The sequence below is a fragment of the Spermophilus citellus genome (genome assembly GCF_964194105.1).
Source record: "Spermophilus citellus genome assembly, chromosome: 4".
In the NCBI taxonomy this organism is placed as follows: domain Eukaryota; kingdom Metazoa; phylum Chordata; class Mammalia; order Rodentia; family Sciuridae; genus Spermophilus; species Spermophilus citellus.
Genome location: NC_138185.1, coordinates 537,283 through 561,914, shown reverse-complemented (window position 1 = coordinate 561,914; position 24,632 = coordinate 537,283). Strand labels below are relative to the sequence as shown.

Genomic DNA, 24,632 nt, shown 5'->3' with positions numbered 1-24,632 from the left:
GCGAGCGAGGAGGTCCCCGCAGTGTCCACGTCTGTGAGAACTCTGCTGGCGCAGACGCGCTAGATCAGGCAGGGGTCTAGGAATTGAACCAGGGGGCGGGCAGCGGCGCCTACAGGGCACAGTACGAATCATGGTCTTTTTCTGCGCAACCCTAAACAATTGTGCTCACAAAGAGGACAATCTGAAAAAAGAAAACTAGGACAAAAAAGACTTGCGGGGGTTGGGAGGAGAGGCCGACTCCCCCCAGGTCAAGGGTTGGGCCTTGGTAGGATCTCCTGGGTCTGACGCGGCCAAGGCTCCTGGGGGCAGCTGCACACACGCCCCGATGGTTCCGCGGGTTCAGCGCCTCGCGTCGGACGCCAAGTTAGATGGTCCTCCCGCTTCCCACCTCTCCCGGGCTCCTGCTCTGACAGCCGTTCTACCTGTGCGTCTCGCTGGTGGAGTCAACCTGGGAGGGATGCCCCCAGCCTCCACTTCCGGCTTTGCCTGCAGCTTTGGCCTATCAGGGCCACACGGGTAAAGGGAGACGGGACCAAAGACTGCTCTCATTGGACGCCACCTGTAGGGGCGGGACGAAGGCGCAGTACGCGCATAAGCGGAAGTGGGTCGGCACGTCGATGATTACGTGCTGCCGCGGCGGGCGGATCGTTCCGCTGGCTCTCGAGTGCTTGGTGGGCGACTCCCGGTGCCGCCCCTAGGTCCCGGTAGCGCTGGTGACCCAAGCCCGGACGCCAGCTGCGGCCCGGCTGGCGCATGAACATGGACTCCGCCGGCCAAGGTACTCGGGCCCGGGCCGCCCCGCATCCCGCCCCTCCCGGGTCCCGCTTCTCGCAGCTCGGGCCCCTCCGCCGCCTCCGCCCCCTCAGCCTGTGCCCTACAGCCCCGCGGCTCTGCAGTCCCCGCGGGCCCCTGACCTCCACGCTCGCGACGGTCGCAGTGTGCATCTTCGGCTTCTTCCCAGCGGCCCTCCGGGCCTCCGCTGGGACTGGCGTCCCCGCCTCTCAATTGGGTTTCCCTCACTCCGGGCGGCTTCCGCAGCATCATTCACCCCCTGCCCTTGTTGGCTGTGCCCGCCTCCGTCCCTGCGCAGGGCGTCGGGGATACCCAGGTAGCCCTGGACCCGGGCCGAGTGTCGTAGGCGGCTCCTGGCGGCCAGAGGAGGTGAACCAGCGTTGAGCGCCGCGCCCCTTGGGTGGCAGCGCTGCTCCTGGCTCTCATGGGGTTGCCTCCTGGGAAGAGGCTGGAGTGAGTCAGGGGCACACCCCGCACACCCGGCCTGTTTCCGGAACAGACGCCCAGACAGTATGAGGTGGCTACTGAGGGGTGTGGAATGGGCCCAGGAAATTAAGATCTTGTGTGTGTGTGTGTGTGTGTGTGTGTGTGTGTGTTGATACTGGGGATTGAGCCCAGGGACGGATTACCACTGAGCCACATTCCCCAGTCCTTTGTGTTTTTAAAAAAATATTTATTTTTTTAGTTGTAGTTGGACACAACACCTTTATTTCACTTGAACCCAGGGTCTCGCACGTGCGAGGCCGCGCTGTACCGCTGAGCCACAACCCCAGCCCCTCCTTTGTATTTTTTGAGACAGGGTGTCACTAAGTTGCTTAGGGACTCACTAATTGTCCAGGCTGGTTTTCAACCTAAGATCCTCCTGCCCTAGCCTCGAGAGTCACTAGAATTACAGTTGTGTGTCCTGGCCCGGGAAATTAAAATCTAGAGAAGATGGTACAAATATGTCTTCCACTTTGGGGCTCTAGAAATGGGATGCTGAATACTCATAGATATAACTACTTTGACAAGTTCAGGAAGCTTTTTTTTTTTTTTTAAACTGTTTGGCTTGTATCAGCATATTAATTAATCATTGGAATTCCTGAGTTCTGATACATTTTTGGAAGTTTTCCTGCTTTTGGTGGCTATATACAAAATAGTTGAGTGTAGAATTTCCATCTCTGATAAATTAAGATGACTTTTTAATGTTTTACTTGCATCTTTAGTTGAGGTGAGTATCACAGCTATTAGATTCTGATCATGGGAATACAGAAAACACTTGAGCATTTATGATGTGCAGATAGCCACCATAAACCTGTGTCTCAAGTGATTTATTTATTTATTATTACAGAGTGACCTTTTGAGATTGGTCCTTGTGTTACCCTCATTTTGTAGATGAGTATAGTCATTGAGAGTTGAGACTCACCTACCCCCTACGGTTAAATGCTTTAGCTCACTAATTTTTGTCTATGGCAGCACCTCCACACTTATTTTCTGTAGTACCATTGGTAAGATATTTTCCTGATTTTAATCCCTTCTGTAAATTAGTGATGAGTTCAGTATCTTGGTTTCTATCTGGGGGTGATTTCTATAGGACCAAGTTTTAGCTTTATAGGGGAAACTGTCAAAAGTGCTTCATTTCTTAAAATATGGGAGAAAACTTGTAGTGATTTTAAGGTTCTTACTGAACTTGAGTCTCAATACAGTGAATGATGAAATAAAATAATGTAGGTTGATTTCAGTTAAAAATTAGAATCATTGATAGAAGAAATAGATCTTTTATTTTATAAGCACTTGTTGAATGCCAGAAAAATGTGCAGCTTTAGCAGTGTGGGACATGTGAAGAAAACAAGGTGCAGCCAGTTACTTTTACTTTTTGGTACTGGGGATTGAACTCAGGGACACTCAACCACTAAGCCACATTCCCAGCCCTATATTTTGAATTTTATTTTTCTTTTAATGACTACTTCTGAAAATTATTTTTAGTTGTAGATGGACACGATACCTTTATTTTATTTATTTATTTTTAATGTGGTGCTGAGAATCTAACCCAGTGCCTCACACTTGTAGGCAAGCACTCTTCCACTGAGCCACAACCCCAGCACCCTCCACCCCCAGCCCTTTTTATATTTTATTTTGTAACGGGGTCTCACTAAGTTGCTGAGGCTGGCTTTGAATTCGTAGTCCTCTTGCCTTGGCCTCCTGAGCTGCTGGGGTCACAGGCGTGCGCCACGTTGTCCAGCAGCTCACTGCTCTAAGTACAGCATTGCTGGTTTCAGTGCATTCAGTTTATTTTTAGTAGACTCTTTAGAATTTGTACAGTTGACAAACTTTACTTTGATTAAGGACACTTTTTCGGGCTGGGGATGTGGCTCAAGCGGTAGCGCGCTCGCCTGGCGTGCGTGCGGCCGGGGTTCAATCCTCAGCACCACATACCAACAAAGATGTTGTGTCCGCCGAGAACTAAAAAATAAATAAATATTGAAATTCTCTCTCTCTCTGTCCCCCTCTCTCTCTCACTAAAAAAAAAAAAAAAAATACACTTTTCCTTCTTTCCAGTCTTTATGCCTTTATTTTAATTGGAATACAAATTACTATTTTTGTTCACAGAAAATGCTGGTTAAGAGGGAAGATGTTTTCAGTGTTGATTGTATAAAAAGGTACTAAACAATAAGTCATATATTTGTAGTTGGAGAGAACTGAAGTAATGTTTTTCCTTATGTTGAGTCTTCTGGGCCTTTAGTGCAGACAAGAAGATACACTTAATGTGAAGGAAAAATAGCGACTACAGGAATTAGAGCATGATCCAGTGTGGCAAGGTGTGGGGAGGCAGTACGCCCCCTTCCCCCCTCTGCATGTGTTAATGTCTGGCTGTGGGATGGGGTTCAAGAATGACATCAAAGGTGTTTTTTCTTTTGCTGGTTTCTTGCAGTGGCTGGATAACTAGCACGTGTTCCTTGTAATTTTAGCATGTTCCTGGCAGACCATTTGAGTGCAAGGTGTTGCTTGTGTGTTTATGGCCGTGTTAAACTCCTTTGCTCTAAAATGCGAAGTCTGTTACATTCAGCCACTTTCTTTATAGCCAGGGTTTTCTGCCTTGGAAGATAGTATTCTTACAGGGAAACCAGGGTTTGGCTGCCGTGCCCAGTATTTCGCGTGCTCCAGCAGCACTGGGGGTATTAGGTTTGCCTCTCAGGTGGCTTGAGAAGTACCTGCCTTCCATCTGATGCCCAGGCTGTCTTCACAGGTCTTTCATAGAGGAGCATTGCTAGTCTCTTTCCCTCTACCTGTCACCTGTCCCATCACTCCTGCTTCCTTTCTGGTGGAGAACTCTACCCTGTTTACTTCCCAGTTACTTGACACTTTCTGACCCCATTTTTGTCGTGGCAGATATCAACCTGAATTCTCCTAACAAAGGTCTGCTGTCTGACTTCATGACCGATGTCCCTGTCGACCCAGGTGTGACTGCCCGGACTCCTGCTGTTGAGGGTTTGACGGAGGCTGAGGAGGAGGAGCTGAGGGCCGAGCTTGCCAAGGTGCTGTGATTTGGCTGTCTGTCCTGGGGTGTTCATGAGTCCAGGCCATCTTGGATTAATGAGGAGCCAGAGCACTGCCTATAGTCTGAAGGAATTGCCCTGGGGGATTACCCACCTACTGTGTTCCCACCTATTACATGTTTATCTCCTTATGTGCCCAACTCTGTGGAGTAGACTCAGAACCACTGGCGGTAGAAGTAGACCCTAATCTCTACTGCCTCTGCCTGGCACTTAGGTTTTTAGGGGAGCATCTACTCAGGTTTGACCTCTCTGAGCATGCTGTCTGCTGGGATTTTCTCCATTGGAGTTAACATTTGACAGTGTTCCCCCCTCCCCTTTTTTTTTTCTTTTTTATAGGGGAGTTACTGGGGATTTACCACTGAGCCACAGCCCCTCTTATTTTTTATTTTGAGACAAGCTCTCATAATTTGCCTACGCTGGCCTGGAACTTTTCTTTTTTGTACGAGGAATTAAACCCAAGGGTGTTTAACGACATCACATCTCTAGCCCTTTTTTATTTTGAGAAAAGGTCTCACTAAGTTACTGAGGCTGGCATTGAACTTGCCATCCTTCTTTTGCCTCCCGAGTAGTGGAATTATATGCATGGTCACTGTACCTGGCTTTGACAGTTGTTTTTAAGACCATAGGAATACATATGCCTTAATTTTGTTTTGACGGTGCTTTATTGTTTTGAAGGTAAGAGTCCCTTAAGAGTAAAATAGGAATTAAGAACAAAAGTCTCCTGCTTCCTTCCTGGTGGAGACCTCCACCCTGTTTATTTCCCAGTTACTTGACACTTTCTGACTCCATTTTTGTCGTGGCAGATATCAACCTGAATTCTCCTAACAAAGGTCTGCTGATATATATGTATATATATATATATATATATATATATATATATATATATATATATATGTATGTATACGTATATGTATATGTATATATGTGTGTGTGTGTATGTGTGTATTTTTAAATGTTTATTTATTTTTAGTTGTAGTTGCACACAGTACCTCTATTTGTATGTGGTGCTGAGGATTGAACCCAGGCCCTCACACATGCTAGGCAAATGCTTTACCACTGAGCCACAACCCCAGCCCTTGAGTTGTATTTTTTAAGACAACTCCCAAGAGTTTGATTTCAATCCATGATGCCAAGTTTAATGTTAAATATCTAACCTTGGTGCCCATCTGGACTGAATTGGGGCTCTGCAGGCTCCACGCTGTGCTGTGGGCTTCCGTCATGCTTCAGAGCCCTCCCAGTCGGCTTCTGCTCTTTGTGTAGGTCTCTCTCTGTCTTCAGAGGGCAGCTCTGTCCTGAGTGTTCTGGGACCAGACTTGAGTCTAAGCAGAACGAGTTGAGCCGTTGGACCTTGGTCTTTGGACCAACTTTGAGACCAGGAGGACATCATGGAACTATCTTTGGATTGAAAGGAGGATGAGGGAAAAATAGCATGGGCTTTAAAGAGATTTTGCTTTTATTTCAGAGTGTGTCAGTTTAGAAACTGAAGCCACAGAGTGTTTTTCAGAGTTGAATTACAAGATGAAGAGGTTTTGTGTCATTTAAAAGTTTCAATGACTGGGGTCATAGAGCAGTGGTAGAGAGCTTGCCTAGCATGTGTGAGGCACTGGGTTCGATCCTCAGCACCACATAAAAAGAATAGAGGTATTGTGTCCATCTGCAACAACAAGAACAACAAAAGAATGCAGCCTTTCAAAAAAAAAAAAAGTTTTAATTTACATGCTCCCCAAGACAATTAGACTACATGCTCTTGCACCCTGTTAGTCATTGCATTTGAATTTTATTTTTTTTTTAACTTGGAATTGAACCCAGGGGTGCTTAACCACTGAGCCACATCCCCAGCCCTTTTTATTTTTTATTTTGAGACAGGGTCTTGCTGAGTTGCTTAGGGTCTCGTTAAATTGTTGAGGCTGGCTTTGAACTTACAGTCCTCCTGCCTCAGCCTCCCAAACCAGTGGGATTATACGCATGTGCAACTGTGCCTGGCTTGAATTGTTTTCTAAAAAATAAGCTAGTAGTAAGTGGGCCCTAAGCTGGCTTTTGTTTTTTAGTTATAAATGGACATAATACCTTTATTTCGTTTATTTATTTAATGTGCTGAGGATCAAATCCAGTACCTCACACATGGTAGGCAAGTGCTCTACTACTGAGCTACAACCCTACCCCTGTTACAAAATTTGTTTTTAGTTGTAGATGAACAAAGTACCTTTATTTTACTTGTTTATTTTTATGTGATGCTTGTGTGATACTGAGGATTGAATCCAATGCTTTATGCATGCTAGTCAAGCGCTCTACCACTGAGCTACAATCTCAGCCCTGCCCCTGCTTTTTAGGAAAGGGATTTTTTTTTGTTGTTGTTTTGTTTTTTTGGACAGGGTCTTACTGTGTTGCTCAGGCTGGTCCTGAACTCTTGGGTCAAGTGATCTGCCTGCCTTAGCCTCCCAAGCAGCAGGGGCGACAGGAGTGCCCCACCATGCCTGGCCGAAAGGGAGTTTTTTATAACAACTACTTAACATAGAAACTGGCTTCAAAGGATGCTCACTTCAGAATTCTTTCATTTTTGAATTTAAGACTTAAGAAAATTCAAGTCCTTATTATCAGGAATCTTTGTGTTACTCGACTCAAAACTGCCTTAAGCACAAAAGAGAATTTACTTTTTGGCTTGTGTTACTGGCTTTTTTTTTTGGTACCATGATTGAACCCAGGGCACTTTAGAGAGAGGGTCTGGGATTACAGGAGTGTATCATGGTGCCTGGCTTGTGTAACTGGCTTTTGCCAGGGGCTGGAGCTGGCCTCAGAAGTACCCGTGTTGTCATAGGAATGTTTTTCTGTCACCTGGGTCTCTGCCCTTCAATCTTTCCGCTCTGCTTCCTTCTCAGTGCATAGGGGATTCCCCCATAGGTGTTGCTGTGTCCAAGCTGAGACCCAGAGCTCAGTGGGAGAAGCTGCTTCTCATTCATGCATATGCCCATTCCCTGGGAAGAGCTCTGACAGGCCTCACCTGGTCACCTTGAGATACCTCTCACTGCTTTGATGACAGCCTCACCAGAAGTGGGGAGCTTGGTCAGATTAAAAAAATGCTGCTGTAGATGCTAGTCCTAAAAATGGGATGTATTTTTGTAAGCAGAAAATTGTTACATAATTCTGAGAAACGTTATTGCAGCATGGATGAGGGTGTTGGTCACTTCCTGAAGTAACAATGGCCCATCATGTCAACTATGTGCTTTGTAGGTGGAAGAAGAAATTGTCACTCTACGCCAGGTCCTGGCAGCCAAGGAGAGGCACTGTGGAGAGCTGAAAAGGAGGTTGGGCCTCTCTACCTTGGGGGGGCTGAAGCAGAACCTGTCCAGGAGCTGGCACGATGTGCAGGTCTCTAACGCGTAGGTACCATGCCTAGGGGGCATGCCCTGCTGGTTGGAGAGAGTGGCTCTGTCTTGCAGGTGGAGAGTATGAGTACTTGGAGACCAGATACTTTCAGCCATAGGGATTGAGGAAATCTGCTTGGGAACAGCTAGACAGAGGCTTTGAGTCAGGGATCATACCTGTATTTACTTAGAGTATACATGTTCCAAAAGGTAGATGGACACGCTAGTTGCCCAAGCAGAAGTTGGCAAAAGGAAGGTGTTTCAGAGTCCATATTAGAGAGAGCACCTGTTAGGTCCTCAACGAGAGTGAGTTTTCTAGGTCTGCTGACATGAACATGTGTCCTCTGCTGTCTTCTGTTATGGCCCTGGCCCCGTGGCTCCTCGACACAGCATGTCTTTGGAGATGAAATGTTTCTGAAAGCTGTGTCTCACAGGACAGGACAAGTTTTATTTCCAAAACCTCATTTGTGGAAGCCCAACACTCTTGCCTTGGGATATTATAGGTTTTGAGTCCCAAAGGGTGGCTGTCAGAGCATTCTGGGGCTCAGAGCTATGCTCTCCCAGCTCCCCAGAGCAGTACTGCCTCTGGAAGCCTTCTTTCAATAAAAGATCAAGGCCATCTTGGTGTGGTAGAAAATGAGTAGTCAGCTCCGCTCTGCCAATGCCTTAGCTGGCCTTGGCTTGTTCTGGGGCAGGTTGGAGGGCAGGTGCTCCTGCCAGTTAGTCCTTCTGTCTTCAGAAGAAGTTTCATCAGCAGTTCAAAGCCCGAGGTTAAATCATCCTAAATATTTACCACAGACTTTCTGTTTTTAGCTATGTGAGAACTTCTGAGAAACTTGGAGAGTGGAATGAGAAAGTGACCCAGTCTGACCTGTGAGTGCCTGTGCCATCAAGCCCTTTCCTCCGTTCCTCCTTCTGACTCCCTGGGGTGGGGAAGTTGTGCACATTTGGCACCAACTGCATTTTAGCATATGCTGGCTATTTTTTTCCTCTCAAGTACAAATAAAACTATCCTTTGAGCTCCCTTTGGAAGGGCATAGCAGCTGAAAGAAATTCACTCAGCCACCAGATCACATTAAAGCTTCTATGCCTTAGATGTGGGGCCTGAACTGGGCAGGTGCTCTTGGCTTTTAGCAAGGACCATCTGCTGTGCTTTTGCTGGTGGTGGATTCTTGTTTGTTGTCCTCTTTCCCCCACAGACTAAACTCCAGCTGTTGGGGTCTTAGAGCTTCATTTGTACTGAGGGGCTCTTGGGTGGGTGGGAGGTTAAGCTGTGCTGGTGGGATCACAAAGAAGTCCTGTGGTGTGAGAGGTGCTGCTCTGTCAGTCACGCAGCATGTCAGTGGAGGGTGGATTACACATGAATAGCTTTGTGTGTCTTATCAGAGCTGTAGTTCAGTTACTTCTGCTGTTTTGATTGTTAAATGACATGCTAATGTTTAGCATGAATTATCTGTGCTCCAGTCTGATTGTAATGTCTTTGAATTGGGTAGAGGATATTCAGACACCTCTCTCCCCCCGTCTCTCTCTAGCTCTCTTTTGCTCTCTCTCTCGCTCTCTCAATATTTTTAGTTGTAGATGGACATAATACCTTTATTTTGCTTATTTAGGGTTTTTTTTAATATGGTGCAGGGGATTGAACCCAGTGCCTCATGCATGCTAGGCAAGTGCTATACCACTGAGCCACAACCCCAGCCTTTAGACATCTCTTTTGTGGATTTTTTTTTTTTTTTAATAGTTGGAATTGAACCAATGGAGCACTTAACCATTGAGCCATCCCCAGCCGTGTGTGGGGGTGGGGGGTGGGGAGGGGTGGTGGTGGGGTGCTGGGGATTGAACCCAGGGCCTTGGGCATGTGAGGTGAGCACTCTACCAACTGAGCTATATCCCCAGCCCACATCCCCATCCTTTTTTTTTTTTAAATTTTTTATTTTTTTAGAGAGAGAGAGAGAGAGAGAATATGAATTTTTTAATATTTATTTCTCAGTTTTCCGCGAACACAACATCTTTGTTGGTATGTGGTGCTGAGGATCGAACCCGGGCCGCACGCATGCCAGGCCAGTGCGCTACCGCTTGAGCCACATCCTCAGCCCCAGCCTTTTTTATTATGTATATTTTTTAAATTTTGAAATAAGATCTTGCTAAATTGGTGAGGCTGGCTTTGAACTTGCAGTCTTTCTGCCTCCACCTCCCAAGTTGCTGCAGTTACAGGCTTGTGCCACCATACCTGGCTCAGACGTCTTTTTATGTGGGACTTTCCAACACTTGTTTAGGAAGATGTGCTCTCATGATTGCTGTAAAATGCAGGCGCAAGGTCCTTCCCCATTTGGGCTGGGAGGAAATGCTGCTGCTGAGGTCTCAAAGGTTCTTAGGAACCAGTTTGGCTTGCTGTGCCTGAGGACTTTGCTGTCTGATGTCACATGAGAGCCAGGCTCTAGGAAGCTCTGGCCGTTTGTGTGCTTTGGTTCAACAGCCAGATATTTGCCCAAGGTGTCCAGGAGCACCTGTGGACTGTTGTTAGTGCTGCACTAGTCAGTGACTTTGAGAATGTCCCTGGGAAGGAGACAATCTGTCATCTGTGGGTCAGAGTATGCAGACAGGTTCACAACGCAGACTCAACCCAAAAGTAGTCTTGAGAAACTTGTCCTATTGTGTGTGTCCAGCCACCTGATAAAGAGCTACTGGGGAATTATCTCACATAGTTTCTCAAAGAGCTCGGGAGAGCCAGGCATGGTGGCTCACACCAGTAATCCCACCTACTCAGGAGGTTGAGTCAAGAGGATTGCAAGTTCCAGGCCAGCCTGGGCAACTGTGAAAAAAGGAGCTGGTGAAAGAGCACTTACTTAACATGTGTGAGGCCCTGGGTTCTGTCCTCAGAACTACAGAAATTAAAAAAAGCTTTAGGACATATAGACTTCTGACCCTCTGAGACAAATCCATGACTCAGGTGAAATACCTCTTTCCAAGAGCTTACCCTGGGAGAACCTGTTCCCTTGGTGTGGGGGAGTTGTCATAGTGATGCTTCTGGAACCTGGAACCAGGGGCCTTTCTGTACTGACAGTCTAGGATAGAGCATCTCGGGGTGGGGGCTGATGATATTGGTGTCCTGTGTCTGCCTGGTGGGCATCTATCCTGGTCATTCTGCAAGAGATGGGTTGTTGACAGCATTCAGCTTCCCGGAGCTTTTACAGGGGAAGGTGATAGGAATGAGCTTGATGGCTTTCCTGACTCACATGTGTATAATAGGTTCTTTTCAGCCAGCAGCACCCTGGAGGAGTGGAGTGGGAATGTGGCTGAGCATGTGGTGTGTCTGGGTTTAGCCCTCAGGAAGCTGTGCCATGCTCACATAGCTTATGCTGCTGCCAGCAGCACAATTCATTGGTTATGAAACCGTCACTTTGTTAGGTTCTTTTTGTAGGTTGATCTTGCTGAAAACCTGATGCTAAGAACAGACCACACTCTTGGTTACTGTTTGGTCCACTTTAAGTTCTTTAGGTTACAGGTGACAGAAAGCAGACAGAATGCTAAAAAGTATTGGCCAAAGGGGGAGCTGGGAGGACTCTCCTGCCAGAGAAGCCCCAGACTCATCCTTGGTGACCAACAACAAGGTAGCCCAGGTATGAGTCTCAGTGGACTAGTTGCTATGGTCAGAGAGCTGGTTTCCTCTAGTTGGCCTGAGTGGGACTGGGGCAGCCTCAAAAGGGAAACTCAGGAGAAAGGAAGGGAAAAGGACATCCACCAGATCTCCATACTGGCCAGTGGACACACCCTGGGCTCTACTCTCTAAAGGTTTAAATAACTCACAGAGAGGAGCTAATTGGAGTTGCACAGCTCCTGAACAAGCTTTCTAGCTCTGCTCTTCAACCTCCTGGTCTCAGCCTCCATCTTGTTAGGTGGTGATGGTAGCCAACTTCGTATGTCTCTAGGGAGTGTCGGAGGCCCCTGATGGACCCAAGGCACTGGAACCTATGAAAGAGGTGGAGTCCCTGCCCTCCTCAGCCAGGAGTATAGAGATCGGAGTTGCAGTGTTGGAGCCTGCGGGTGGGGTGGGGGCTAATGATATTGGTGTCCTGCAAAGACCTGTGCAGGCAGCTGCATCCTGGCCCTGAGGCTCCTACTTCTAAAGGGGACTTCTTGTGTTCCCTGTCTCACACCCAGAAGTGCTGAGGGCTAGAGAGCCCATCTTGGTGTGAGCTTGGCTCATGGCACTGCGGGACCAGTGGCTCCTCATGAGGTGTTGCTTACCAGCTTGCTGCCTTGCCTCTGGACCCTCTGTGCCCTTTGCAGCCCTGGATGCAGGTGCTCATTTTCTGTCCATCCTCAGTTTCTGCAGCTTCACCCTTTGACCACAAATAGAGATTCTGTGAGGATTTTTTGTTTTCTTCTGGTGCTGGGGATCAAACCCAGAGCTTCAAGCCTGCTAGGCAAGTACTGTGCCACTGAGTCACACCCATAGCTCCAGGGTTTTTCCTTAAATCCTCTACTTTAGACTCTTCACTCCATAGACCACAGAATGTTGACATGGATTTGTGTGTGTGGTTTTTCAGGGAAAAGTGAGGGGAATGTTTTCTGAATTTGTATGTTGCCAGTCCTTGGTTACCTTGTTCTTAGTGTTTGATGAGAACACCCTAGTTTCAGCTTCACTCTGTGGCTTATAAGAGTCTTGTTTCCCTTGCTTTGGCAGGAGAGGGTTCAGGTGGCTGGGCCTTGAGTGTGTTCTAGCAGGGGGTACCAGCTCAGTCCAGGAGGCTGTAGTGCTGGTCCTTGGGGCTGCATGTGTAGCATGCTGCCACACCTGCCCCTGCCCTGGGTTGTGGTCTCCTGGCCTGCTGGGTGACAGTTATTGGGAGGGCAAAGGAGGACAATTGATGCCTTCATAGCAGTCTACTAGGAGTGGGAAGGATGGGGGAAGAAGAGCTCAGAAGGTCATTGCTGGTGCCTCCTGCAGCCTGATGATACTGATAGAGACAGAAGCTTGTGCCTTCCTGCAAGGCTGATCTCAGTCATTGCTCCCTCAGGCTTAGCCGGGTTTCCCAGAGGAAGCTCCTCACATAGGCCCAGTGATACTATCAGCCTTGAGAGCCCCACCCTACCCTTTACTCAGCCTCGTTTCCTAGCTGCCACACTGAGCTGTGGTCCCTAAGGCTTTGGTTGAGTCTGGCGGCAGATTCTGTCATGTTAGAAGCTGCATGTCTTTTGTGGTTGCTGCTGGACCAGAGCCAGCAGCCTCAGGTATTGGCTTTCACAGTGGGCCTATGTCCCTGCCATCCCTGCAGCCTCTGCATCCTGACTGCCCACCCTGTACCCTTCCTCCTGATGCCGATGCCAGCAGGTCTCAATGGGATGTGCCCTCCTGTGGGTGGATGCTGGAAGGGGCTAAAGGGGATTGGAGAGGAGGTCTTTGCTTTGGGCTCCTTTGTCTGGAGGTCACCCCACAGGTGCCAGTCTGCACTGTGGATGCTGCCCCACCCCTGGTCCCTTCAATGGGTGCAGTGAGCTTTCATTTTCTCCCCTCAAAAGACTGTCTCATGAGAAAAGGAAGGGGAAGCCTTGGGCCTGCATTTGCCTGTTTGGGCAGAGAGCTAGGGACTTTCTTGGCTTCTGTTCTAGCACTGCTCACCCAGGTGTATAGCCAGACCCAGGGCTTCTGGAACCTGTTTTCTCTGCAGCAGGCAGGTGTCATTTTCAAGCAGTCAGAAGTGCCATGAGAAGACAGCAGAGTGGGCTGAGTATCAGGTGCATTGTAGGGGAGGTTGGATTGTAAGGTGAAGTCTCCCCACAAGGTGGGGGTTGCAGCTCTGGGTGTTGGAGGTGAGACTTCAGTGAGGGAGGCAGCTGGGCGCTGCCTCCACAGCACCTCAGCACTGCTTGCCACTGCCACACTCCTCCCCACCTTTCCCTCGGGTATTCTCCTGTGGCTATTCTCCGGGCTACAGGGAGGGTTTCCTTGGTGATGGGTTGTGACTGTCCTTGCTGTTTGGTCTGTCTAACTGGTGTGTCTTTTTCCTAGCTACAAGAAGACCCAGGAAACCCTCTCACAGGCAGGACAGAAGACATCTGCTGCCCTGTCCACCGTGGGCTCTGCCATCAGCAGGAAGCTTGGAGACATGAGGTGAGATCCTCAAGGTCTGGTCAAGGCAGTGGGGTGAGGAGTAGGAAGAAGCCCTGTGGGAAGCCAGGGCTTAGACCTCTGCCTGGGAGTGGCCATGCCAGTCTGGGCTGTTCTGCATGTGAACATTTGGGGTGTTCCTGTGCCTCCTATTGTCTGCCTTTGACCATTTCTTTATTCTTTAAGAGAGGGATAGACACTAGTCCACTCACTGCCTCTGACACTTAGGACTGATGGGGAGGGTTTTCTCTCTGGAGCTGTGTTGAGAGGCAATGATAGGGCCTAGGGCCAGGTTCAGGATGGGATTTCAGTCTGGGCAGACCACAAGCTGTTTCTAGAACTGACTTTCAGTCTGGTATTTGCTCAGGTGTCTGCCTGGGCCAGGGTGCAGAAGGTGCAGTCAGGGATCAGAAGACCCCACCTCTGAGTGTTGTCTCTCAGAGCCAGTAGGAACCTTGGGGCCATCAGAGGTACTTCAGCAAGCTGGAAAGAGTCTAGGAAATGAGGGGGTGAGCCAGACTATGTACATTTGCTTCGAGTTCCCTGTCCTGGGCTCCTCTGTGTGCCTGTGCAAGCCTACTTTGTGGGGTGTGAGAGCTATGGGTCTCATGCTCATAGCATCCTGGGCCTGTCACTGGGGGCCACCTGCCTTGCCCTGTTAGCTGTGCCTAGGACCAGTCCCCTCACTTCTGAATTGCAGGGCCTGCCTCCCTGTAGCCCCGACAGCCCTCATTCTGTCAAAGATTTCTGGTCCTCCTCTTTCATTCTTTTATTTTTTGTGGTGCTGGGGATGGAACCCAGGGTGTTGAGCATGCTAAGCAGGCCTTGTCTCTGAGCTCACCCCAGCCCTGACAAAGGTGGCTTCTGGATGCCCATTCTCACACTCAAGAATCTAGTGGTGCAGTGAGGCTGAGGCAGGAGGATCATGAGTTCAAAGCCAGCCCAGCAATAGCAAGGCACTAACAACTCAGTGAGATCCTGTCTCTAAATAGGGCTGGGCTTCCAAAAAAAAAAAAAATAGGGCTGGGGATGTGGCTCAATGGTTGAGTGCCCCTGAGTTCAATCCTCAGTACAAAAAAAAAAAAAAAGAATCTAGTGGCTGAGCATTCTGTGTGTGCTGTTGGCCCCTTACCTCTTCCCTTTTGGGACTCAGACATGAGCAGTGAGCAGGGTCCCTGGGCTGCTGATGCAGGTGTGGCTCTGAATGTCTGGCCTCACTGCTCTGGCCTGTGTCTCTGCTTGGGCTGGCTCATTTCCTGCCTGCCTCCCAGCCTGGGAATTGCCTAGCGGGGCCTCTTCTGCATAAGTATTCTTCCCTGACTCTGAATTGGGAGTGAGGAAGATATCTGCATACCTGAGGAACCACATTGCCAAGCAAAAGGGATGGCTTCTTCCCAGAAACTGTGTTCATCTTTTGTTTGTTTGAGATAATCTACTGCCTCAACTTTTAATTTTTAGAAGTTTCTAACCTTGACAAAGTGTGGTGGCTCACACCTCTAATCCCAGCCACTTGTGAGGCTGAGGCAAGAGGATCGCAAATTAGGTGCCAATTTCAACGATGTGGTGAGAATGACTTGTTAACAATCGACTAATTTCATTTCAAAATGATTAATTCAACTTGTACTAAACCATGTATCAAAAAAGGATGTAGCTCAGTAACAAAGCACCCCTAGGTTCAATCCCCAGTACCAAAAAAAAAGTCTAACCCAGTAGAAGCTGCACGAGTGCTGCTTAGTGTGTCTTCCCTTGAGCATACACCTCCACACTGAGACTTTAACCATGGTCCCATGTAGTGGCTGGGGTCCCTGCATGCAGCTCTGCTCACCACAGCTGATCTAGACCCAGGAGGAGCTCTGAGCTGACAGTGAGGGAAGGTCTGCTGGGACTCTCCTGTTGGGCTTCATGAGAACACACTGCTATTCCCTAGGATGCCTCCTTAGGCACCTGAGCTGCATGGTGGTAAGTTGGTGACAGTTAATGGTCACATAGTGCTGGTGGCTTGGCCTTGCTCCATGGAGGAAGGCAGAGATGTCCCAATGCCACAGTGGAGAGCTGCTGCCTGTACCTTCCTAAAAATGTCCATCTTACCACAGAACCTTTGTAAGGAGCTAAAGCGTCTACTGTGCTAAGCCTTATGTCTGCAAGAAGCATTCTTACTCTCTCTGGGCTGCTGGCTCATTCTCTTCCTCCCTCCCTTTGTTCAGTGTGTCCTGGATGGAAGCTTGATGGGAGAGTTGAGCCCTGGGTGCTTTTGGCAGTGGCTTCAAGCCAGCCAGCCCTATCTTTCTCATATGGCCTGCCTTTCTGTGGAAGCAAAAGATACCTTTCTTTTCTCTGCTCCTCCTTTCCGATGTTTTCTTGTGCTCTTTCTGAGAATTGAAGTCTGCCACCGACCCCGTGGTTTGTAACCTTCTGGTAGTGGGCAATGAGTAGGGTCCTTGTAGTGACGCAGGCACAGTTCTGAGTGCCTAGCTCACTACTGTAGCCCGTTGGGGCCAACTAAGGCAAGCAGGGGCCTTAGAACAGGCAGAGGGCCCAATTCTCTGTATCTGATTGTTTGTATTCAAGGTGCCTAAAGGGAATTCTGTTTGCTATTGAGTCTTCCCTTGGGGGTACTTCTTTTGGAGTTTGTAGTGGTGTGAATTCAGACCTCTCACGGCCTTGGTGGATCACCATCGTCTCACTAAGTGACAAGGGCCATCAGTCTTCTTGTTTGGAGACTGAGACTGAGAGCTCAGAGCTTTCTGAGGATGATCCTGGACCCAGGAGGTTGAGAGCACAAGGTTAGGGTGCATGGCCCTTGTAGGTCCTTCCTGAGCCTTGGTTCCAAGTCCTTTGAGACAAGTGCCCATATCTATGATGGCCCATCCTGGAGCAGCCCTGGCCTAAGAGGCCTCTGGTGTGCCATAGGCCTGAGGTGATGAGAGGGAGGAAGGGGAATTGGATTTGGGTCAGAGAATGGTTTATGCCCGGCTCATTACTGGTTGGGGAAACTTGGGCAAGAGGAGCAGATTCTGTGTCCACTGTAGGTGGTGAACCTGTTCTTCTATGGGTTCCTTGTGTTGGGAGTGTACTTTTTTTGGCTTTCAGCAGTTCGGAGTGGGAGGGTCTAGATATACACAGAGGAGAAGCTGGCTGCATTGCCCCATGACAGCAGCTAGCTGCCCTTGGACACGTTTCCTACTTGGCCTCTGTAGTGACAGAGCCTGGAGCAAAAGTTCTTGGCCCACAGGTGTTCCTTGTTTCATTTCAGTTTTGAAGGAACACAGGCCACTGTATGGATGTGGGGTGTTGGCTTAACCTGGCAGGCTCTTGGTATATTTCTTAACCTTTGTGCTGCTTGTGGGGCACTTGTGTTCCAGGCATGTTTTTGTCCCTCTTTAACCTCCAAACAGGTATGGACACAAGAGCCTCTTGTGCATGTAACCATGCCCAGGAGGCAGAGGCATGGGGTCATACGGTTGCTGGTGGTGCTCTCAGGAGCCTCTTGGACCCATGTGTCCTGCTGGCATGAGCACTGGAGGAGTGGTCGTGGAGTGCCCCTCTACACACTGTATCCAGCCTGGCCTCTGGGGCTGCTGCAGAGGGTCTCCAGTGACTCTGCCTCCTTTACCTAATGCTGCCTTGTTTTCTCCTACTGCCACCTTTCAGGGCTCATCCGTTCTCACATTCCTTTAGGTAAGACTGGCTCTGAGCACCTTGGAAGGCTTCTTTGAGTCAGGGCAGGTGGACTCTGGAGGGCCCCTGGGAGGCTGTGCCGGGTGGAGCTGGGAGAGTGGGTATGATGGAAGCATCCTTTCAGTGTGGGTATTGGCCAGCAGCATGTCCCATCGAGGGACTCTTCCCCTGACCTCCCTGGCATCTCTGTTCCCTCTGAATGCTTCTGGATGTTCTTGTCTGCCTGCTCCTTGAGCACCGAGAAGGCTGACCCAGTCTTACAAAGCACTGCATCTCAGCATCTACACCTGAGTTCATTCCTGAAAAGAAGCACTTTTGTGTAGGAGGGTGATACCAGCTCTCTTGCTCTATCTCCGTCCTATCAAATGTAGGTCCTGATCCCTCAGATTGAGTTTTGTCTCACTTGTTACCTTGGAGCCCTGTATACTCCTTCCTAGGACTACTCCCTTTGTTGACAAAGTGTGCCTTTTGGCCAACACCAAAACTCTACACTGTGATCCTCTTTTGTGGCTGGTACTGGAAGGTCTGGAGTCAAATCCAGAACAATCTGTGGCTTAAATATTTTTCTTTAACTTGGTTTGGATACTTTTCTTTAGTTAGAGGTCATTTACTCTGCTGTGAAGCTATCTGAAGGCCAGGTGGACTAAAGGTTTTCCACAAGCTCCAAGCCTAGGACTGGGGATGTAGCTCAGTGGTACAGTGTTCACGTAACACATCTGAGGCCCTGGGGTTGACTCCCTAGCACAACAACAACAATAACAACAAAAGTCCCCGACTAGGTCTGTTTTAGAGTTTTCCTGTTTTTTTTTTTTTTTTTTTTTTTTTTAAAGAGAGAGTGAGAGAGGAGAGAGAGAGAGAGAGAGAATTTTTAATATTTTTTTTTTAGTTCTCGGCGGACACAACATCTTTGTTGGTATGTGGTGCTGAGGATCGAACCCGGGCCGCACGCATGCCAGGCGAGCGCGCTACCGCTTGAGCCACATCCCCAGCCCCAAGAGTTTTCCTGTTTTAATGCTGTCCTTTGACAGCGCCATACAGCTGGTTGGACTTGGGCACCTCACGTGGAGCAGGGAGAGAGGAGCCTTGAATTGTTTATCCTTCTGGATGTTGTGTGGAAGGGTCTAGCAGCTTGGTCCAACTCTGCTGGGGATGGGGTCCAACCTCTCCTGCCCTGATAAGCTGGTTTCTGTGTGAGCCAGGCTGGCAAGTGCCTGCCAGTCTGGTTGGTGCGCTGTGCTAACTCTTGCTTCCTTCTCTGCTTCCACCATGCTTCCAAGCAGCAACTACTCCATCCGCCACTCGATAAGTATGCCAGTCATGAGGTAACGTGTGCCTTCTGTTGCTTCAGAGCCTCGGTGTCTCTGGGTGGGGGTTGGGGCAGCTCTCACCAGTTATACCTTGTACTTCCTGTACCCCCAATCTAGGATCCCCCTGTCAGTCAAGGGCTAGGGAAGACCCTCTAGGCTAATGAGGAAGAACTAGTGGAAGTGAAGCTCTTATCCTGAGGCCACCAGAGGAGACCACTTGTCAAACTGAGCCCCTGTCCTGAACTTCCCACATCCTGGCCCTGTTGCCTGTGGAGTCAGGGAGAGGGTGGAGAGGCTACACATGGAAGTTGGCCCCTCTGCAATGGGCTTTTTCTGGAGGTCTCACAAGTCACAGCATGGGGACATCTGCAGCCCCATCTGCTGTTCCTCACCTGCTCAGTCAGGCCCTGCAACTCAGCAGAGCCCATCCTCATCAGGGAGACTGTTTTGGGGGATCTGGTTGTGTGAGCGCCAGTGGTACAGGCTGGCTTGCTTCCTTTTCTACTTCCTCACCCATCTGTAGTTGCAGAACTGTCGTTGGTTTTCCTCCCATTTGTCTTCTCTGAGTTATAAGGGAGGGCTCCTGGACTTCCTATAAGCCCAGTGCAGAAGAGCCAAGGGTATCATTCAGAGCAGGGCAGGGACGTACCAGGCTCCCACCCATGACATAGTCAGGGGCTCTGTGATATCTGGGGCATGGTTGCCCTCTGTTCTGACCTGGGAAACTCCTAGAATGATCCTGGCTGGACTCTTAGAGGGTGCCCTGCCTTTTGGAGTGTCAGTTTTGCCGTGAGAGCTCAGGATGCTGTCAGGGTTCCTTCTAGACAAGAACCCAGCCCTGAGGCCTTTCACATTGAGGAGGGCAGCACGCAGCTGCTTTTGACACCAATACCTCTTCCCTTTCTCTAAAGGAACTCTGCCACCTTCAAGTCGTTTGAAGATCGAGTGGGAACCATAAAGGTAATTGTCCCTGGACTGTCCAGTTCTCTGGATGGGGTGTGACCTGTCACATTATTTGTTATTGTAGATTCAGTTATTATAGGAAGTCATGCTGACAAGTTCTTTATGCATTTTATGTGGTTTCTTTCACTGATAACATCTTGGTGACAGCTCGTAGAACTGTGGGGCAGTGTCCATGCCCATCAGGATTGCCTTGTGCCACTTATAGCCCTGCTCACCTTCCTCCTGCCCCTGTTTTGCCAACCCCTAATATGTTCTCTGTCTCTAATTTTGTCATTTCAGGAATGTCACATAAATGGCACCACACAGCAGGTAGCCTTTTAGGATTGGCTCTTCACTCTGCATAAGGCCCTGGGGATTCACCCAGGCTGCTGCCTGCTAGCGACTCATTCCTTTTCATTGCTGGGCAGTGTTCATGTTGCATAAACTTATGTAGAAAGTGGAGCATGGGCTTAGACTGACCTTGTGTATGTGCTCTCTCAGGTTTTCTTTTTTTTTCTCTTCTGTAGTCCAAGGTTGTGGGTGGCAGAGAGAATGGCAGTGCCAGCCTCCCTTCCCCGACAGGGGGTGGTGACCAGCCGCTGCCGGGACCTGCACCTTTCTAAGCCTGCAGCAGCATCACCTATAGCAAGCACACCCTCATCATCATGACCACAGCTGAGCAACGGGGCCACCAGCCAGGGCAAGCCAGCAGCTGATTTTGAGGACATTGGTGCCCGTTCACACGCAGATATGGCTGCTGCCTTCGCATGATTTAGAGAGCAGTCTTGTGCATAGATGTTTACACTGAAGTCAGTAGATCAGCAGATTGCTGTGCTGTCCTTGCCAGGGCCACAGGAGGTGGACAGCATGGAAGGTCCAGAGGGTGCTGAGCCAAAGCCCACACTCCCTTTGGGAGTTTTGTGAGCTCACTAGGATGGAGGGAAGAAACATACTGAGTATAAAACGAGTGGCATTTTCTGTTCTCCCTTTCTCCTCCCTGACTCACAGAAAGAAATAACCACCCAGGGCACTGCCTGGCCACATTTTATCTGGAAATGCTGAATGAGAGAACTGTGTGAGAGAACTGTCCATTTTCTGAGACCCCAGAAAGGAAACATTGTCAGCAGCTGCCTGATTGTTACACTAATGTCCTAGCTTTGACAGAAGCAGAGTCACTATTTTTTAAATGCAATGAACTTTTCAAAAATTAAAATTTGTTAAAGCGGCTTTAGCCTCATCGTTAAGAGAATGTTATTTCTTTGGACTCAAGCTGAAATTCAAGCCTTACATCACCTTATGCTTTGTTTATAATCTTTTTATATGTAAAAAGAGGTTCATTCATGGTTCTGAGCACTGTGTAGAATTTTACATCTGGCCTATGTCACACACTGCCTGTATTGGTTAGTGTGTTTTATTCACTAATGCCCTCTCTCCTTGTGTGCAAAAACTTGCTTCTCTCAAAGACTGGCAGTTCCCATGGGCTCCCTACTCTGGCCCAAAGGACTGCTGGGCCTCTGGGGGGAGGCCAGGTGGAGAGAGAGCCTGTCTTCAGCACCCTTTGAATAAGGTGTGCCCCTGCACAGTGCTGCCTTGCCTGGGCCTGACCTGCCAGCATAGCACTGGCAGACAGCCCTGCCTGCCTGCCTGCCTGTTCACTGCACATAGGATGAGTGGGAAGCAGAACCAGCTCTGCATTTCAGGTTGGGGATGGAATTTTGGGATCACCTGAAACTCTGTCACCTTTTCTCAGGAGCTACAAAGATTTCATTCCCATTTTTAAACCGCCACACCCTAGTAGCCTCTCACACTGGGGCCCTGCATGTCGGGAGGGATGGTCTGGAGGGTCAGCCATGTGCCTTAGTGGCTCTTGGCAGGGCATCAAGACCTTGCCTGCTGTGTGCACATCTGTACATCCCTGGCGGGGGAGGGGGGTACTCAGGTCTGTCTGGTAGAATCAGATGCCCTAGGGGCACTGTACCACACAACAGGATGCAGGAGCCAGAAAAGAGTACTGTTTAATGTTCTTTTTCCAGGGTTAAAAGCTATCAATGGGTGTGGTGAGAAGGCAGGTTGTAGGAATAGAATGGTCACTGATGTATCTTGTTAAAATGAACGATGGTCAATTTATTAATAAAGCATTCCTTTGGGGGAAAAAAATCCACATTTGCTTGTTTGGTGTGTCTTTCAAGATAATGGCAAAAATGTGGTGAATGGACAGGGGAGTCCTTGCTGTCATAGACTATACCCTTGGGAGAGGCAGGCAGGGGACAGTTAATACAAACTACAAAACCTCTGCTCTGTGAAGGTAAAGGGTGCTGGTCAGCGCTTCTGAGGAAGCCAAGTGGAAGTTGAGGCTGTGGAGTGGGCTTTCCAGGGACTTCGCATGCAGGCAGCATTCGCTTCACTGGCGGGCCTCCTTGCCCCTGCAAGCCTCATCTCCATCACAGTTGAGCTGTGCAGTATGGAGCCAAGGCCTGTGAGGCTGGGTCTCAGGCAGCTGCGGGGAGCTGAGTAGTGGAGATGGCCTCAGAAAGAAGGACAGTACAGAGGATGTTTATTCAGACACACAACGGCCCCTTGGGGCTGTGATCTTGTTCTATAAGTGGGGACCATTTGAAATGATAGAGAGTAACTGAAGCCCCTCAAGTGCTGAACAAACAAGGCAAATTTGGAGTTGGAGACTTGAGATCAGAAGAGCTGAGACTACACTGGGTGGGATGAGAACAGAGCCTTTACATGGACAGGTCTGGATTGCAGAGCAGCAATCGGGTCTGGCCGCTTGATTCATTATTAACCTCCAAAAGGCTGAACACAGCTTCACTCTGAAATTGGTCCCAGTTCCATTTTGCTGTCTTCTACAATTCTGGCCCACAGTCTTTCATTCTGAGTCGGCAGATGTTCCTATCAACGTGGCCTTTCCATCTCTTGGTTTCCTAGGCCTTTTTGCTGCCTGCTTGATGTTCTGCAGTTTAATGACTGCTAGGCCTCCAAAGCAGCCTCTGTGCTGTCACGCCACTCTGGGATGAGCGTGGCAATTCAAGATCAGCAAGACAGCATGAGGTGTAGGATGAAAGTAGGGGAAAGCGGTTAGAAGTGGGAGACAGGTTGTTGGAGAATTTTAGATAGTGTGACGTGAGAAGACGTGGATGTCCTTTTTTTTTTTTTTTGGTGGTGGTGGTGGTGGTGGTGCTGGGGCTTGAACTGGGTGGTCTGCCACTGACCTACATTCCCAGCTCTTTTTATTTTTCTGAGTCTCAGTAGCCCAGGTTGGCCTCGAACTTGCTATCGCCCTGCCGCGGCCTTCCTGAGTCACAGGTATGCAAAGTCCACCGCACCCAGCCTGCTTCATGCTTTTAAAAAAATGGCTGCTGAATGGAACGTGGTCCACCGAAAAGAGTCGAAGGGAGGCGGCAGGAGCCCTGGTGCAGGGGTCATTTACGTGGCTTATAGGAGTGACAGGAAAGGTTACCGGGTGACCCGGCTTCCCCGGCTCCGGGTCAGCGTGATGAACTGGGTTGTACGGGAAGGACGGGGGCGGAGAGTGCAAGTGCCTTCCCTCCGAAGCCGTGGTTCCCAGGTGATTCCGGGAGGGCGGCTGGGCGATGGTGGCTGGACAGGAAGGGAGTCCCATTCGGCTCTATAGGGATGAACCACTGTCAGTCTCATGCCAGTGGCTCGGGATGGGGTGTGGAGTCTCCCCGCCATCTTCCACCAGCTCCCTCTCCAGTTGATGAAGACATATTTCTCAACCTTAAGTAAAGCGAGGCAAATTAGGCGCGAGACAAGCCATAATTTCTCCTTCCGCGCAGCTCTCTGTGGCACCTGCCGGTCTTCGGGGACACGGGAGCCACCTGGGCTCCATGCGGGTTGGCCTGGAACCTGGCCCTGCCGGGCAGTGGGACCTTCCGGCTCCGCAGCTACGAACTCCTCCCGCCGCCGGAGGCTCTGACCCGGCTGCGGCTCGGGGCCCGCCCCCTTATGGGCGGAGCCTCAGTCCAGGTCTGTCACCCGGCCTCGGTCCCTGGGCGGAGACTCCGCAGGCGCTCTGGGCGCATGCGCGGCCAGCCCCACGCGCCACTCCAACTCGCCGGAGCACACGTCTTTCCGGGGGGCGCGCGCGCCGGTGCGGGTGCGTGCGTGAGCGTGCGCGTCCCCGCCGCTGCCGGTGCAACTCCCGCGCCCTCTGCCTCCGCCGCTGCCACTACCGCTGCCGCCCGGGTACCCAGGCGGAAGAGCGCGTCGGCCGGCTGCCCAGCAGCGCCGCGGAGCCCACAGCCCGGAGTCAGCGGGCGGGCGGGGACAGGTGAGCTTACCGCGGGCCGGCCGGGCGGGCCTCGCGTCCGGCGGGCCGCGGGTGAGGGCAGAGGGCCGCGGGCCCCGGCCGCGGGCGGAGCGAATGGCGGCGGGGGCGGCGGCCTTGCTCGCGCGCGGGCCGAGCGCTGCCCGGGGCTGGTGGGAGCCGGCCTGCGCCGCACAGACCCCGCGGGCAGCGGTGCGTCGCCTGTGGGCGCGCGGGCGCGGGCCGGCCCTGGTGGTGTGCGGTGGCAGGGCCCGAGGCCCTTCCGTTTCCCAGCTGGGTCCGGTCGTGTCTTACGGGAAGGGGAAGCAGAAGTTTCGGCCTCGTTTTGCTTTCGTGCTTGGACTTGGGGGGGCTTTGGGTTGCTGCTTGCTGGGTGTGCTAGCCAGCGGGGCAGAGCCTGATGGACGCTGTGTCTGGCGAGAGCTTTTGTCTAAAGTCACTTGTGTGTCACCCAGAGTCTGTTTAAATGACAGAAACAGTTACATTGCTGCATCTACTGTCACGGTTACCTGAAGGCGAAACTCTACCTAAGCGTCCAAGATATTATGTCCCTTTATTTGATCTGCTCTCTCTAAAAAATGCCCTGCTGAGTTTAAGAAATGAGCG

General features: G+C 50.1%; 2 protein-coding genes across 19 annotated transcripts in view; both read left to right on the top strand.

Moving 5' to 3' along the window:
* Window positions 1-572: 572 nt before the first annotated feature.
* On the top strand, window positions 573-20,953 carry TPD52L2 (TPD52 like 2). 10 transcript variants are annotated; one of them, XM_081292546.1, is made up of 9 exons: window positions 576-778; window positions 4,231-4,307; window positions 7,557-7,705; window positions 8,504-8,563; window positions 13,701-13,802; window positions 17,451-17,477; window positions 18,758-18,799; window positions 19,696-19,744; window positions 20,254-20,953. In XM_081292546.1, exons 1-9 carry the CDS (start codon window positions 754-756, stop codon window positions 20,347-20,349), a joined length of 627 nt encoding a protein of 208 aa, XP_081148672.1. In that variant the 5' UTR covers window positions 576-753; the 3' UTR covers window positions 20,350-20,953. The 10 variants fall into 10 exon arrangements, with proteins under 10 accessions (XP_081148667.1, XP_081148672.1, XP_081148670.1 ...); XM_081292543.1 differs by lacking the exon at window positions 20,254-20,953 and adding an exon at window positions 20,027-20,083 and having other exon boundaries at window positions 587-778; window positions 4,162-4,307; XM_081292540.1 differs by having other exon boundaries at window positions 588-778; window positions 4,162-4,307.
* A 136-nt stretch (window positions 20,954-21,089) lies between these two features.
* Window positions 21,090-24,632, top strand: part of DNAJC5 (DnaJ heat shock protein family (Hsp40) member C5) — a 48,594-nt gene continuing 45,051 nt past the window's right edge. For 8 of the 9 annotated variants that reach the window (XR_014021741.1, XR_014021742.1, XR_014021743.1 and 5 more), the window contains exon 1: window positions 21,090-24,029. Coding sequence is in view for 4 of the 9 variants with exons in the window: in XM_081292531.1 (XP_081148657.1) it covers window positions 23,587-24,029 (443 nt within the window). In the remaining 5 variants the exon portion in view is untranslated. The remainder of the gene's footprint in view (window positions 24,030-24,632) is intronic. The other variant, XM_081292533.1, reaches the window with a different exon arrangement.

What these genes read in the sequence shown, in the direction of transcription:
- TPD52L2 (XM_081292540.1), top strand. Translation starts at nt 754, where the DNA reads ATGAACATGGACTCCGCCGGCCAAG. An exon ending in AAAGTGACCCAGTCTGACCT is followed by an intron (nt 8,564 to 13,700) that starts GTGAGTGCCTGT and finishes TCTTTTTCCTAG; the next exon opens with CTACAAGAAGACCCAGGAAA. An exon ending in AGGAAGCTTGGAGACATGAG is followed by an intron (nt 13,803 to 17,450) that starts GTGAGATCCTCA and finishes GCCACCTTTCAG; the next exon opens with GGCTCATCCGTTCTCACATT.